We start from the raw sequence: 15,222 nt of genomic DNA on the forward strand, positions 1-15,222 counted from the left end.
AAGACTCAATAACTATCATTCCTTTTAGTTTTTTTGGTTTTTTTTTTAAGTATTATCATTCAAATCAGCCCAGTTGAAACAGCAGTGTTTTTTCTAAATATACTGTGGTCACTGGGATAACTTTGTTCTGAGTTATAACCAACACCAAATATTGGTGGAAGTGAAAATAATCATAGAAAACAAATGGTAAAAATTAAAATTTTACGTATTTAAATATTAATACGTCTAAATTTTTTTTCCAAGTCTGCAGAATTTAAAGAGATAGCTTCCATTTTCCAAGGTGTTCACTGTGGGATTACAAATCACATTCCATCTGAAATGCCTTCTCCAGCCTTGCCTATCACGTGTCTGCATCCCAGCTGCCCTGACTTAAATATCATGTCGGTCAATAAAGTCTGAACTCTCAGGGGTGCCTGGGTGGCTCAGTCGGTTAAGCATCTGACTTCAGCTCAGGTCATAATCTTGCAGTTTGTGAGTTCGAGCCCCACGTCAGGCTCTGTGCTGACAGCTCAGAGCCTGTTGCCTGATTCAGATTCTGTGTCTCCCTCTCTCTGCTCCTAGCCTGTGCGTGCATGAGCGCACTCTCTTTCTCTCTCTCTCTCTCTTCCCAATCTCTCTCAAAAATAAACATTAAAAAAATATATATAAAAAACAAAGCTTGAAATCTCTCCCTACAAATTATAATTTCACATGAACCACAAAAGATATAAAGTTAATCAGTTTCTACCTTGTATTTTGGTTATTTTCATGTCTTACCCATAAAATGTTAGGCTTTTTCACTCATCTTCATGTCCTCACACCACTGTCTGCACAAAGGTACATAACAGTAAAAATAGCTAACGATTTCGCACTTCTGAATCCTCCAGTGCTCAACTTTGTGGACTGCTTTATACGGATCACACAAGGAAAAGTTTTTTCTAGTCAATAAAAGAATTCAACTTACCTGATCACTTTCTTAGATGCAGTGATCTGAGGACAAGTACTACGTTTATGATCTAATTCACCACAAATAAAGCAGCCATCTTTAGGGGCCCCGCAGGAATGATCTGGAAGAGCACAGTGACCGCAAAGGCTACAGTGGATCCAGGCTATAAAATAAAAATTAAGTTTTGGAAGAAGTTCATTTAATATAATTTTTCATTTGACCAACCTTTATGATAGAGAGGATGAACAGTGATTACTTCAAATTACCGTGACTGGTTTGCATAGTTGCTTATGCTTTGGCTAAAGAGGCCAAGGTAAAGAGTCGGAATCCCACATAAACCAGCTAACCTCTTTCTGATACATGGCAACAAATGCAGCCCTTTAAGGAGTCATGAGCGGGAGCCACTGACACCACGGGGGTTGGCTGAGGGACACAGAGCCCTATTAAAATAAGCCAAACCAGGGCACCTGGGTGGCTCAGGCGGTTGAGCATGTGACTCTTGACTTCAGCTCAGGTCCTGATCTCATGGTTCATGGGTTTGAGCCCCACATCAGGCTCTACGCTGCCAGTATGGAGCCTACTTGGGATTCTCTCTCTCTCCCTCTCTCTCTGCCGCTTCCCCACTGCACCACCACCACCACCCCCATCCCTCTCAAAGTAAATAAAAATGTTAAAAAGATAAAATAAATTAAATTAATAAAATAAGCCAAACCAAATGCCACACTGAAATAGGTTACAGTCATATCTCCCTATAAAGGAGAGAGTGTGCATTTTAGTAACTGCAAAAACTACAAAGCAGGTAAAATCAACGCAGGTGTCTATATTAAGTTTTTTTCTCTTATAGATACAATTAAATAAAAACCCTATCTGGGTGAAGAAAACCGCTGAAATGTTTTCATAGGATGTCCAACTCTAAGTCTAAATACTTACAAGGTTTTACACACTTTTTGCAGAGAAAGCAATGGTTCCACTTCCTGCCATCCTACAAAAATAATTTTTAAATTATGTTTAACGTATCATAAAAATCAAGTTCCACAATTAAAAATTAAAATGTCTTCTTAAAATCTGTGTAAATTATTCACTCCTTATTTCTCACTTTCCTGGGCTTCACAATTAAATACTTTGATTTTAATTTATGCATTTCTCCACTCGGCTCAAAGGCCGCCTTGATGGGCCCCGATTTCCTTAACTGGAAAACTAGGGGATTTATCTACGTGATCTTGAGTTCAAGCAATCCATACTGCACAGAGAAGGACTCAATGAAAATTTCAAGAGAATTAATGATTCATAACTTTGACATGTCTATGTGGTGTAATCCTTAATAAAATTCGTATTTAAGAATTTTAGATAATTTAGAAAGATAGAGACTACAGGGTACTGTCTGGGTAATGTTAAATCCGGGAAATAAAACTACCTAGAAAAATGTGTAAGACACTTTCGTGTATAAGGCACATGTCCCATTTAATGAGAATTATAAAGAACAGACTGATGAATCCCAACAGGCTGAGAAATGGAATCCTGTCAGCCCCGAGACACCCCCCCTTTCTAATCCAGCAACCCCTCCCTCCCCATTGAGTAACACCTACTCCGGTTCCTGGGATGGTCATTTCCTTGCTTTTGTTTATTTTTTACCACTTATGTGTGCCTCTCTAAATGATAAAGTCTGGTCTTCCTCATTTTGAGCTTTATATGATCTGGGTGTAATTTTTTTCTTTTAAATAAAGAACACAGAGAATTTCTAAACTGATTGAAAATACATGTAATCAGGTGTGCTGCCACAGTTAAAAACAAGTATAACCCGTCATAAAATTATAGAGTTTTGAAAACTGTGCTTTATAATAGTTACAAAAATATAGCCTTTCCTTTGGAGAATGATTTGCGTATACTACCCAAACTGAACTTCCTATGTTCTTTCTGACTGGATTTAGCTAAAACAAATAGGCCAACTTAAGTGTCATCCCACCTCTTTACAACAATAAACAGGTGTGTCGCTACTGTCCTTCCTTATCTGCAAAAACTGGCAGAGTACCTGGGGCGCCTGGGTGGCTCGGTCGGTTGAGCGTTTGACTTTGGCTCAGGTCACGATCTCATGGTCCACAAGTTCGAGCCCTGCATCAGGCTCCATGCTAACAGCTCAGAGCCTCGAGCCTTCTATGGATTCTGTGTCTCCCTCTCTCTCTCTGACCCTCCCCTGCTCACACTCTGTCTCTCTCTCCCTCAAAGTAAATAAACATTAAAAAAAAAAATTTTTTTTAATTAAAGAAAAAAACGAATTCATCCATGCACAGCCCTTAGGAAAGGGCCTGGCACATAAAAAGTGCACAGTATGTTACTAATACTTCATTAAAATACTGATGGCATCTAATAGTTCAGTACTTTACCTAAAGCACTTTAAATTTATCCCCAACACAATTCAGCACTCATCTCATGCCTTATTTAAAATACTCCTAATTGGGGCGCCTGGGTGGCGCAGTCGGTTAAGCGTCCGACCTCAGCCAGGTCACGATCTCGCGGTCTGTGAGTTCGAGCCCCGCGTCGGGCTCTGGGCTGATGGCTCAGAGCCTGGAGCCTGTTTCCGATTCTGTGTCTCCCTCTCTCTCTGCCCCTCCCCCGTTCATGCTCTGTCTCTCTCTGTCCCAAAAATAAATAAACGTTGAAAAAAATTTTTTTTTTAAAAATAAAATACTCCTAATTTTAGCAGTCATACAGTCCCATAGCAAAGTGAATTCAAATAACCATTAACGATGATGAATGCAAAGGCTGTTGTGCTTTATAATTAGACATAAAATACTCTATTAATGTACATTTAGCAAATGATACTATGGTAATACAAATTATAATATTATCAAAATAACCTTAAGCAAATGTAATGGCTAGTAAGCTAAAATAAAACTAATATATTTAAATAAAAATGCATTCTATAGGAACCTATACCTTGGATGTGCAAGAATTACAGTGCTCACAGTGTTGATTCTCTAGGGAAACATATCGTTGACATAAAGGGCAAAATCTAAGGAGGAAAGAAACAGACTTAACTCAGCTGCATATTCTCATGAAGATTCACAGAGCAGATAAATGGCACTTGTTACAGAAGTTGGGTGTAATCCAAATGCAATTCAATATAAAATACAGACCAAATATAAAAGTAACAGAAGAACTATATGAGTCAATATGAGAATCATTTTAATGTTAGATATATGGAACTTTATTTTCAGTGACTCATGTATTTCAAGGCCCCACTATGATCTTACCTGTACCCTTCTTCACTAGGAAGGATTATTTTGCTGGGTGGGATATTGGTGAAAATACGCACAGGAGATTGTTTTCGACCTGTCTTTCCATGTTTATAAAGTGCATGATTATCATAATCTACCTAGAAAGTTAAAAAAAAATTGAAAAAGAACATTTACTCAAATGAGTGAACATCTATGAAGATTCTTTACCAAAAAAGAACAACTGATGCCAAGATAGGAGTTAAACCAAAGTATTTAACAAGAAACTATTCTTTTTAATTGTTTTTAACGTTTGTTTACTTTTGAGAGAGACAAAACGAGTGGGGGAAGGGCAGAGAGCAAGGGAGACACAGAATCTGAAGCAGACTCCAGGCTCTGAGCTGGCAGCACAGAGCCCAATGCAGGGCTCGAACTCACGAACCGGTGAGATCATGACCTGAGACAAAGCTGGATGCTCAACCGCCTAAGCCACCCAGGGGGCTCTTACGAAAAAATTCTTAAAAGCAAAAGTTTACTTATTAATCAACAGCCTCAGAGAGGCCTCTGTGGCAGTGAAATTTCATTACAGAAAAGGCAAACTTTGTTATGCTAAGTTCCTATTGCCCAGTATTGAGAGAACAACTGTAATCTTTCACCCAATACAACAGACTTCACAAGAAGGACTACTATGTAATTAAGAATTTGGCTTTTGACACTAAAAAAATTCCACCCCTGAAGACGCGTGCCTGTCAGGTGTCAGGTCAGCGAGTCTCAATCCAGCCTTACTTTGGCCCTCCACCATTCACTATGTGACCTCCCACATCCTGGTAGAGCACAGGTTCAGGGACCAGACAGTGGCTCTGCCACTCACTTGTTGTGACCAGAGGCACCTTCACATAATCCTCACCTGGAAAAGGAGGTTACTGATTTCTGCCCCAGGGGTGCTGTGAAGGTTACACGAGATAATGTGTGTAAAATACGGAGTTCAAAGCCTGGCATGTGGTGGAGACATAGAAAGATGGAGATGAAGAGAGAGTCACAACTATAATTGTGACTATTTCAAACATTTACGTCTCCTCAACACCCTAACTCGGCTTTCAGCCTTGGCAGCTCATCCTGAAAGTAAGCTGAAGCCAACAGGCACGGCTTCTATAGGCTTCTTGCTCCCGCCTCCTTCTCCAACCTCTCTGTTATCCATACGCATTCTCTCTTTGGCTTTAAACCTGCTCTGAATCCACCTGGTCACTAAGGCCATCTTTCTCTAGATCAGTAATTCTCCAGGTGCGATGCCTGGATTGGCAACACCAGCACTGCCCCTGAGATCTTGCTAGAAAAGCACATTCTCCCCAGCCTAAGACCTAAGAAAACAGAAGTTCTGGGGGTCAGAGCCCGCAATCTGCATTTTTTTTTTAACAGGAACTATTTATGTATGTATGTATGTATTTTTGAGAGACAGAGACAGCATGCACATGCGCATGAGCAAGGAAAGGGCACAGAGAGAGAGAGAGAGAGAGAGAGAGAGAGAGAGAGGAGGACAGATCATCCCAAGCAGGCTCCATGCTGGCAGCAGAGAGCCCGATGTGGGGCTCGAACTCACGAACTACGAGATAATGACCTGAGCTTAACCGATGGAGCCACCCAGGCACCCCCACCCCCTGCTCCACAATCTGTATTCTTAACAAGCACACTAAAATTTGAGATTTGAGCACACTGTATTCCTGGCACACTAAAATTTGAGAACCGTTGTTCTAGATTATCCACAAGAATACCATGAGATTTTTATAAAGTCAATACAGGCAGAGCCCAACTTTCAAATAAGTTAGACTGAATTGTTTGGATTCTAAACAAGAATACACTTAAGAATTTCATAGAAGAACTGGCTTGCAAGCTAGCTATTTAATAAACAAATCACAAAAATATAAGGACTTAATGACAATGGAAAGAGAGGGCCTTTAATGAGAAATTCCTGAGCTCTCTGTATGGCCCTGCTGTGGCTGGCTATCAGACTAACAGACGAACAAGTTCAGGAAGACTCATCAATAAGCTTCAGCAGTGGGGGGAAAATAAGTGGCACAGGAGGAGACCCAGCTAAACAAGGGACAGTTGGGGAGGGGGCGGGGACAAACCCTGGGGGTTCTGGTTAACTGTCAGCATGGTAAGTCCACGGTCTAGCGTGACGGTGTGAGAGCTGACACGGGCTCACAGCTGCCCTATGCAGAAGTGTAATACCATAACAAGGAAAGGATGAAGTTAGATTACATTTGAAGCCCTGCATTCAGTCACTGCATATGAAGAGAGACGCTGATAAAACAAGTTCATTTCTACCAAAAGTAATGGGAATGTATAGGATTTGTAGTTTAACGAACTGGGGGGGGTGTTTATTCAGAAAAGCGAACACTGGGAAGATCTGATAGCTGTTTTATAACTGAAGGGGTGTCAGTGGAATCGAAATTAGACTTAGCCTTTATTGCTTTGGAGAACAGAAGTAGGACCAATGGTTAGAAGTTAATAGGGAGCATATTTTATCTCAATATGAGAAAATTTTCTAACGATTAGAGCTATTAAATAAATTGAGTTGCCTTGTAAGGCTGCAGGACTTTGCTCACTGAAAGCATTCAAGTGAGGCCGGTGACTCACTTAGTAGAGACGATTATTATGGTGAAAAGTTAGCCTACGTTACACCCCTCATGTCTCTTTCCAACTTTAAAATTCTATGAATATATGTCACCTATTAGAGGCTAAGATACAAAAGTAGGTTTTACTTCAAAATTACCTTAAAATATTACTGTAGTAGTTTTCTTTTAAACCTATTTAAATTCATAATTTCTCCCTAATACACTCCTCTATGTACTCAATAAAAACATGATACCTTATTAAATTCAACAAAGATATTTTGAACATTTATGAGTATCCTAAGAAAGAAAAAAACCTTCCCAAGAGAACCTCAGGAAGATCTTCAAATGTTGGAAAAGAGGACCTGAGAAAAATTTCCAAGAAATGGAATATTCCATGCAATACAACGGATGGCAGATAGAAGAGAGGGAAAAAAAAGAACAATCTCTTTATGGCTACCCCAGGAGTTGGAGAATGTATGTGTCAGGAAGGTGGTTGATTGCTTGATTTTGCATAACCTAATTGAGATTATTATTATTTTTAAATGCGGGTTTGTTGTGCTAATTAACTATAAACATATGGTATGTAAAATGCATGCTGCTAGGGTAAATTAATGTACCTCTAACATACATCCATATTTCATAGCTTCATCCACACAAATAAACGTCCTATGGAAGGAAGTGCTGTAAAGCAAACACAATTTTGCAAATTGCATATCACTAGTGGTAGAGCTGATACACCATTTTCCCATCATTATCTCTGACATTTCACTCACAATGATGATGAGAGGCATTTTCAAATAGAAAATTTCTCCCATGGAACTGATTAATGTGATGAAGTACTGTATAGAAATGAGGGAAAGCACAAAATCTCTGCAGTTCTTAACTTTTAATTTTATCTATACGCAAATTTCTTCTGTAACATGAGACTGGAACTGGTTATACAGACACCAAGACGTTCAAGTCAACAGACGTTTATTTTGCACCTACTATGTCTTAGGCATCCCTCCGGGAAACAAAGATTAAAAAGACACAGTACTTGTATTTATTTTCCCATTCCCTAAGGACTATAATCTATTTATTTAATTTCAGTGTATCAAAAGGTCTGAAGTGAACTCTTCAGCTCCATCAACCAATTTCCATCAGAGCAATAAGGTCTTTCAGTCATATTCCCCATATCCCATGTACCTCTTATTTAAAATTATAGGGGTGCCGGGGCGCCTGGGTGGCTCAGTCGGTTAAGCATCTGACTTCAGCTCAGGTCATGATCTCGCGGTCTGTGGGTTCGAGCCCCGCGTCAGGCTCTGTGCTGACAACTCAGAGCCTGGAGCCTGCTTCGATTCTGTGTCTCCCTCTCTCTCTGACCCTCCCCCATTCATGCTGTCTCTCTCTGTCTCAAAAATAAATAAACATTAAAAAAAATTAAAAAAAAATAAAATAAAATTATAGGGGTGCCTGGGTGGCTCACTCAGTTAAGCATCCTACTTGGGCTCAGGTCACGATCTCATGGTTCATGAGTTCGAGTCCTGCATGGGCTCTGTGCTGACAGCTCAGAGCCTGGAGACTGCTTTGGATTCTGTGTCTCCCTCTCTCTCTGCCCCTCCCCCACTCACTCTGTCTCTGTCTCTCTCTCTGTCAAAAATAAAAAAAAAACATAAAAAATAGTTTTAATAAAACATTATATACATACAATATATATTATAATATATGATATATATACATATTATCCCCCTTGTCACTCCAAACCCTTTACATGTTTATTACATATCAAGTTTTAAGAATTTCAGTTGCCATCCTGTAAAATTTGCAATCGTTTGCCAGAAATTCCTGTCAAAATATCTTCATTTCTGAACATGAAAATAAAAATTTCAAAAAACAGTTTAACACAGGATGATTTTTTTAAAGATAGCTTAAAAAAAAAAAAAGCGAAGTTTGTACTTATAACAATCCAAACAAACGTCCCAGATGAAGTAGAAACAAGAGATCATTGCATGTTCGCAGTGGAAGGGAAGTGAGGTGATCTAGTTCAGATACGGTAAATACAGGACCCGAATGCCACTACTCCCTGACCCTGTCCCTGTGGCAGACATCACTAATCAATCACACACTACTCGCTGCCACTAGGCATGGTATTCTCAACAAATTCTCCAGAAAGTCACTACCAATTTATCAGGCTTACCACTAAAGCACTAAAAGTGAAACTTATCTGCCCTCTCTTTTCTGATTCAATCATTTTATTTTATAGGTAAGGAAACAGAGACCAGGAAAGATAAACTGACTTCTTCCAAGATTAAAGAGCCTCTAAAAGGCAGTATGCTAGGACTCACACTTCTGACTGTGAATCAAAATTTCTTTTCATTATCACATCCTTCCTTTCTAATCTGCCCTTAATAGAACTTTTAGTTTTCTAGGTCTTTGATGATTATTTTATTCTGTAGTCATCAAGTGCTTTATCATTGAAGAGTCTGACTTATATTTTATGAAGATTTGCAGCATTTCTGCATTCTTCTTACCCGAAAAGTATTTCAAAAAAAGAGATTTAGTGATTTTTTTTTTTTTTTTTTTTTTTTTTTTTTTTTTACTGTATTATGGTTTGGGAGCTTATAATCATCTTGGGCAATGTGAGAAAGAAGGTCTAATCAAGGTCTATGGCAAAAGACCTGTAAAGGAGGACAAGAGACTTTCAAAATTTCATTTGATGCAGGCAGCTAATATACAAGAAAATAAACTACCACAAAGTAAGGTTAAAATAACAAGAGAAAGAAAAGAAAGAAAATAAAAGTGTCAGAAAGGATAATAATAGAAAATCCAGAAAAAAAATCAAAATAAAGGAAGGAAGGAAGGAAGGAAGGAAGGAAGGAAGAAAGAAAGGCCATCAAGGTAAGATACAACAAATAAGGTTTATAAACACAATGGGAGATACGGTGAAAATCAATTTTTCCATCTGAGCATATAAAGGGCAGTAGTGTTCTGATCTTTAGTAGAAATCAGGAAAAACAAAGATTTTTCTTTGTTTCACAGATTGTATTCTAATTTTCCTTTTCAAAGTTTGGCTTTCTCTTTACCAAAAAGACTACTTTTTACCCTGATACATATGGCCTAATTAGAAACTTTTTTCATCAATACAATGAATTGTATAATTATCATTTTTTTAATGTTCATTTATTTTTGAGAGAGAGAGCGCACGTGTGCAGGGGAGGCGTAGAGAGATGGCGAATCCCAAGCAGGCTGCTCACTGTCAGTGCAGAGCCAGACGCAGGGCTCGATGTCATGAAATGTGAGATCATGACCTGAGCCGAAATCAAGAGTCAGACGTTTAACCAACTGAGCCACCCGGGCTCCCCCGGATAATTATTTTTTATAAGCTTGGACCTTGGAACGATTTCTCAACAGCAAGACTCCAGTATTCCCACAGGTTCCTTCCTAGTAACACAGGCTGTCAAACAATGACTGGTTTCTCCACAGTAACCTCTCTCATCCATTCTACTCTTGATCTGCCTTCTTTGGGTTCCTTGCCATTTCAAACTCTTGCCGTTAGTGAAAACTCATCTCTAAAAGTGTATGGAAGGGCGCCTGGGTGGCTCAGTTGGTTAGGCGTCCGACTTCGGCTCAGGTCATGATCTCGTGGTTCGTGGGTTCAAGTGCTGAATCAAGCCGCTTCAGATCCTCTGTTTCTTCCTCTCTGTGTCCCTCCCCTGCTCACGCCCTCTCTCAAAAATAAACAAACATTAAAAAATAAATAAATATGAATGGACCAGTTTTCTGAGGGACCTTACGTTTTGCAAATTTAATGTTTCAGATACTGTACAAAAAAACAAAAAAAAACGCACGAAAGAAGAGTTTTACCCCCACCTTGGGACTGTCTGAATGGTGACAATAAAGTGATGGTCACAACAATGCTGAGACCAATAGCCTTTAATCTACATTTGCTGTGCGTCAGGGACGAGGCTAAGCCTTTTTGTGTGTTATATAATTCTCAAAACCTTATTGAGGCAGATAGATTATTACTCTGCTCATTTAACAGGTCACATGGGCTGCAGAGAGTTAGGTAAAATGTACAGGCCTAGCTAGTAAGGGGCAGAACCAGGATTAAAACCCAGTTCCTTTTCAACTCTGGAGTTCACACTGGTTTTCAGACAGTTATTTATTCAACGTGCATAAGGCACCTACTATTGTGCCAAACATCGTGCCACATGATTCTTCACTGTCAAAGGCAGCAGGCGCTCCTGCCAACTGAGAAGTTTCCTTGGTTAACATCTTTAGGATATGGCCGCTATCTCTGCTCTGCAAATGTCCACACTAGAGGCACCTCTCAGACAAGAAACAGAAAACTGTGTGTCCTAAAAAGGAAAGTAAACCGGAATCGGGAAGAATTATGACATGGACTTTGCCTAAAGCAGAGCTTGAGAATTCAAGGTTAAAATGGTTTGTGCTAGATACGCTTTTGGAAAGGAACCTGGTCATATGGCTCAGAAGCCATAGAAATGTCCATTAAATTCGATAACATAATGTTTGGAATTCTATTTCGGTTTTGGAAATTTATTTTAAGGACGTTATGTAAAATATGGAAAAAATTATTTGAATAAAAGGTGTTTATGGCAGTGGTATTTATAGTGCCTTAAAGGTGGAAGCAATCTGAGTCCAAAAAAAAAAAAAAAAGAATGATAACATAACTTGTTAATGAGATAATTTAAAGTGATTAAAAGCATAAAAACTATGGCGCTACATTTACAAATGTACACGTCCATAAGACACAGGGGGGAAAACAGAATTCAGATTTGTCTGCTATGATGACAAACACGAAAAATTATGATATTTGCTATTTGGGATAGAATCACAGGTAGGGTCTATCCTCTCATTTTTGGTAACACTGTTTCTGAAAGAAACATAACAACTTTTTTCATATGGTAATTTTCATCATTCTCATGATAAATGTCTTCAAGATTAGAAAGCTCAGATCCAAGCACTAGCTAGTAACAAGTAGGGAAGACATTTTCAGTTCTATGGCTGAAAAGCCTTCATAAAGGTAGTCCGTTGCTCAGCAGCTCAAATAGAAAAATATCACTACAAAAGAGGAAGCAGTGGCCACTTGGTGACCACACATGGTGATGGTGACAATCGGGTTAACTTCAGAACCCAAGGGAATGAATACAGGAAAGTGGACATTAAAGCAGAAGGAGTTGAGGGCAGAGATGGGAGGGCGGGCTGGTCAATTCCACCCTGAAATCAGCACACTCACCCCCACACACAGACCTCAGCATCTCTGCCTCTCTGACATGCTGCTACCTGGGACACGCCTCCCTTCAGAGCTCCTGGCATCCTCTGAGTTACTGTACATGACATGCCACCTACCAGAAAAGCGACTTACTTCTCTACAACCTCTGAACAGACAAAAATCCCCGTTCCTAACAATGACTCTGAGGTTCTGTGGCATCTTCTGGTGATGATAAAGGTTAGGTCAGTCGGTCTAAAACCTAGTTACACTGCAGAATCACCCGGAAAGCCTGGGAAAATCTGGTTTCTTCGGGCTTTACTCTCTAATTTTGATTTAGTTGGTTTATTTTGGTACCTAAGAATCTATATTTTTAATCAGCGCCCTAAAATTACAATTAGGAACCTCTGGACTAAGCTACGTATGGTACAATTTTAGTGTTTAATACAGCTTATAATATTTTCATATGCTAAACCTGATGGATAGTCTGATCAGAATATTTACTTAAGCATTCCTCGGTCATGCCCGAAAACAGAATATTTACTATACCTGGTAATCCAGCATGCAGAAGCTTGGAAAAAACTGACGAATTCGGGATTCAAAAAAATAGGGGAAAATCCAGAATACAGGTAGTTCTTTGTGACTGCTATCTAATGGATCAAAAAAAAAAAAAAAAAAAAAAAAAAAAGGAAAAGAAAATAAGAAGTTTAAATTAAAAAAAATAAAACAGCTATAATTGAAAAACTTCTGATACTGGGAGAAATTGCAAACATCCAATGCATTTAAATCATACAAAAGAAGAGAATGTTCACCAGACTGCCATTTACAACCTGATCTTTCCCAAGAGCCAGTGGAAATGTTCTTTTAGATCTAAACACAGCTATAAAGGAAATGTAAAAGGAATCCTTACACACATATCACTCTATTCCAGTAAAGGCAAAGATACCACCAGGAAAGTGGGAGATGAAAGGGAGCATCACGTGAGGAGCAAGGTGGCTGTGCTGTGGGGCAGGAAGCACGGGCCAGAAGGCAGAGGCCGGAAGGCAGAACACAGCTCTGCCACAACTCGTTATGTGCTTTTCCGGGGTGAATCAATTCTTTCCCAAATCATGGAAGATTCTTAAAAACAATTTTATCCACATTAACTTTGATGACAGACTGGGGATATGGCTGTTAATTGCAGAGCACCCAGTAGAGGCTGAGCACAATACTAGGTACTTTCTATACATTATCTCCTTACAATAACCCTTAGAGTTAGATGTTAACAACCCCATTTATAGCCAGGGCAACTGAAGCCATAAGATTTAGGCATTTTGTTCAAGTTCATGCGGCCACTAAGTGGCAGAACTGAAATTCAAGACCCCTGAGCTCTTTATTGCTTCCCCAATAACCCTGACTTTATCTATTCTGATAAGTGGACTTAAGATCTGAAAATAAGTGGAATACTTAATACTGTAAGTCATGTTTTAGATTTCGTTTGCATTCTCTCTCCAAAGCACAAGCACAATTAACGAAGCAGCCTGGCGCTCTTACAGTTTATCAACTTGCAAGCTGGAAGCTAAAAAATGATTGTACCAACTAATTAGATAATTACATAAAATCCTTCAAAGGCCTAAGCCACTTTAAAATGAATAATAACCCCCCGCCATTAACGCACCTCTATCTACGTGGGTATCTATCGCTGATAACCACTGTAAGGCTAGCGCACGTCCGATCTTTCTACCCTAATCTTGGCACAGTTTAGAGCTCTGGGCCACAGGCTGGGTGACCTCCAGGAGCTTTGGGCAGGACTTTAGGAACATGGAATGTAAGATCCACGAGGACAGGGAAATGTGCCCATCTCGCACGGTACTCTATTCCCAGCACCCAAACAGTACCCAGTACTCAGTAAATATCTATTAAATAAATGCCAACGGTTTACTGCGATTCTTCATAATGTCCCCTTATGCTCACCTGCAAGTCATTTTGAGAACACATGATTAGGAAAATACAAAGTGTATCATGATAATGAAGTGTGCCACATTCTCAAATGAGCCCGTTTTAGAAAAACACAAGAACCCAAGACATGTATATTTTATCAGAGCTCTGATTCACTGAGCTCTGCTAATATTTGACAGGAAGTAGATACACAGATACATGTTTGTTTTGCAGTAAGTAATAAATTACACACCTTGGCTTTGACCTTCTTTCCACATAGCAATTAACTTCTTGAATGTAACAGCCAGAGGTTCAACCAAGCCACCAAAAGGAGGATCTGTCACCATAATGACTCCCTCACCTTTATCTTCCTGTAAAAATGTTCTGCATACTTCAAGGGCAGCCTGGAACAAATAAAAATTCATTTCTAAATGAGGACGAGAGGGAGGCACTTCATCCTATCTGGAGGATGTATTAGGCTCGGTCCTCCTGTTTGTACTGAAACTTCACCCATCCTGCCACCTCAGAGTCCCTCGGTGACATCCAGAAGCCTCTCTCATTCAGCCCCCAGAAGATTTTATCTTTGGGCTCCTCGATAAGTGGGTTTTTTAAATTGCAAATTCAAACACCATCACTATCAGAGGACTACACATTTCAAATGGTTAAATTAAAAAACTAAATTTAGTAACCTAAAAGAGAAAAACTCATTACCCATGAAGACTATCTAAAACGCTAAATTCAATTCCACAAACAGAAGCAGGGACTGAGCTAAACACTGGAGACACAAAGACGAATAAGACGGACTCTTTTCCTATCTGGTTTGTCCACCACCATGAGTTCAGTTTAATAGGAGCTACACGTCACCAGTTTCCATGCACGTGTTCTTGAGCACCGGGTATATGACAGCTGTATTCGGACATGCACCGTACGTAAATAAATGAAAGACGACAAATAACAAAGGCTGTGAAACCATGCTATTAACGCATTTTCCCAACAGACTAATTGTTTTCAGTCATTGTAAAGTTAACATTAACCACTGTCTAGGATATTTATTATTTTTTGCTTTGGGAGAAGTTAATAAGAAATATACCTATGATACTAACTCCAGTCTACTGACTTTGTAGTAGTTTTCAAGTACTCATCTATAAAAGCAAATCAACACACTATAAAAATGGCCTAAGACTTTAAAGTTTAATGGCGTTTTAAACTTTAATCAGCCCATATGTACTTTATAATAAAATATATATTGTTCTACTACTAAATCAATTTAGAAGACCCAATTGATGAGAGGAAAAACCACAACATCCTAATCCCCTTTCCCTAGGAGAGTCTTTATTAACTTCC

General features: G+C 39.2%; 1 protein-coding gene across 1 annotated transcript in view; it reads right to left on the reverse strand.

Annotated features, from left to right (window-relative positions):
• The window catches only part of ZCCHC4 (zinc finger CCHC-type containing 4), a 51,209-nt gene that overhangs the window by 4,510 nt on the left and 31,477 nt on the right, over nucleotides 1-15,222 (reverse strand). The window contains exons 7-12 of the mRNA XM_047856837.1: nucleotides 14,132-14,282; nucleotides 12,511-12,611; nucleotides 4,177-4,298; nucleotides 3,860-3,935; nucleotides 1,856-1,907; nucleotides 944-1,088 (exon numbers count right to left, since the gene is read on the reverse strand). Of these exons, the coding sequence (XP_047712793.1) occupies nucleotides 944-1,088; nucleotides 1,856-1,907; nucleotides 3,860-3,935; nucleotides 4,177-4,298; nucleotides 12,511-12,611; nucleotides 14,132-14,282 (647 nt within the window). The remainder of the gene's footprint in view (nucleotides 1-943; nucleotides 1,089-1,855; nucleotides 1,908-3,859; nucleotides 3,936-4,176; nucleotides 4,299-12,510; nucleotides 12,612-14,131; nucleotides 14,283-15,222) is intronic.

The sequence above is a fragment of the Prionailurus viverrinus genome, chromosome B1 (genome assembly GCF_022837055.1).
Source record: "Prionailurus viverrinus isolate Anna chromosome B1, UM_Priviv_1.0, whole genome shotgun sequence".
NCBI lineage: Eukaryota > Metazoa > Chordata > Mammalia > Carnivora > Felidae > Prionailurus > Prionailurus viverrinus.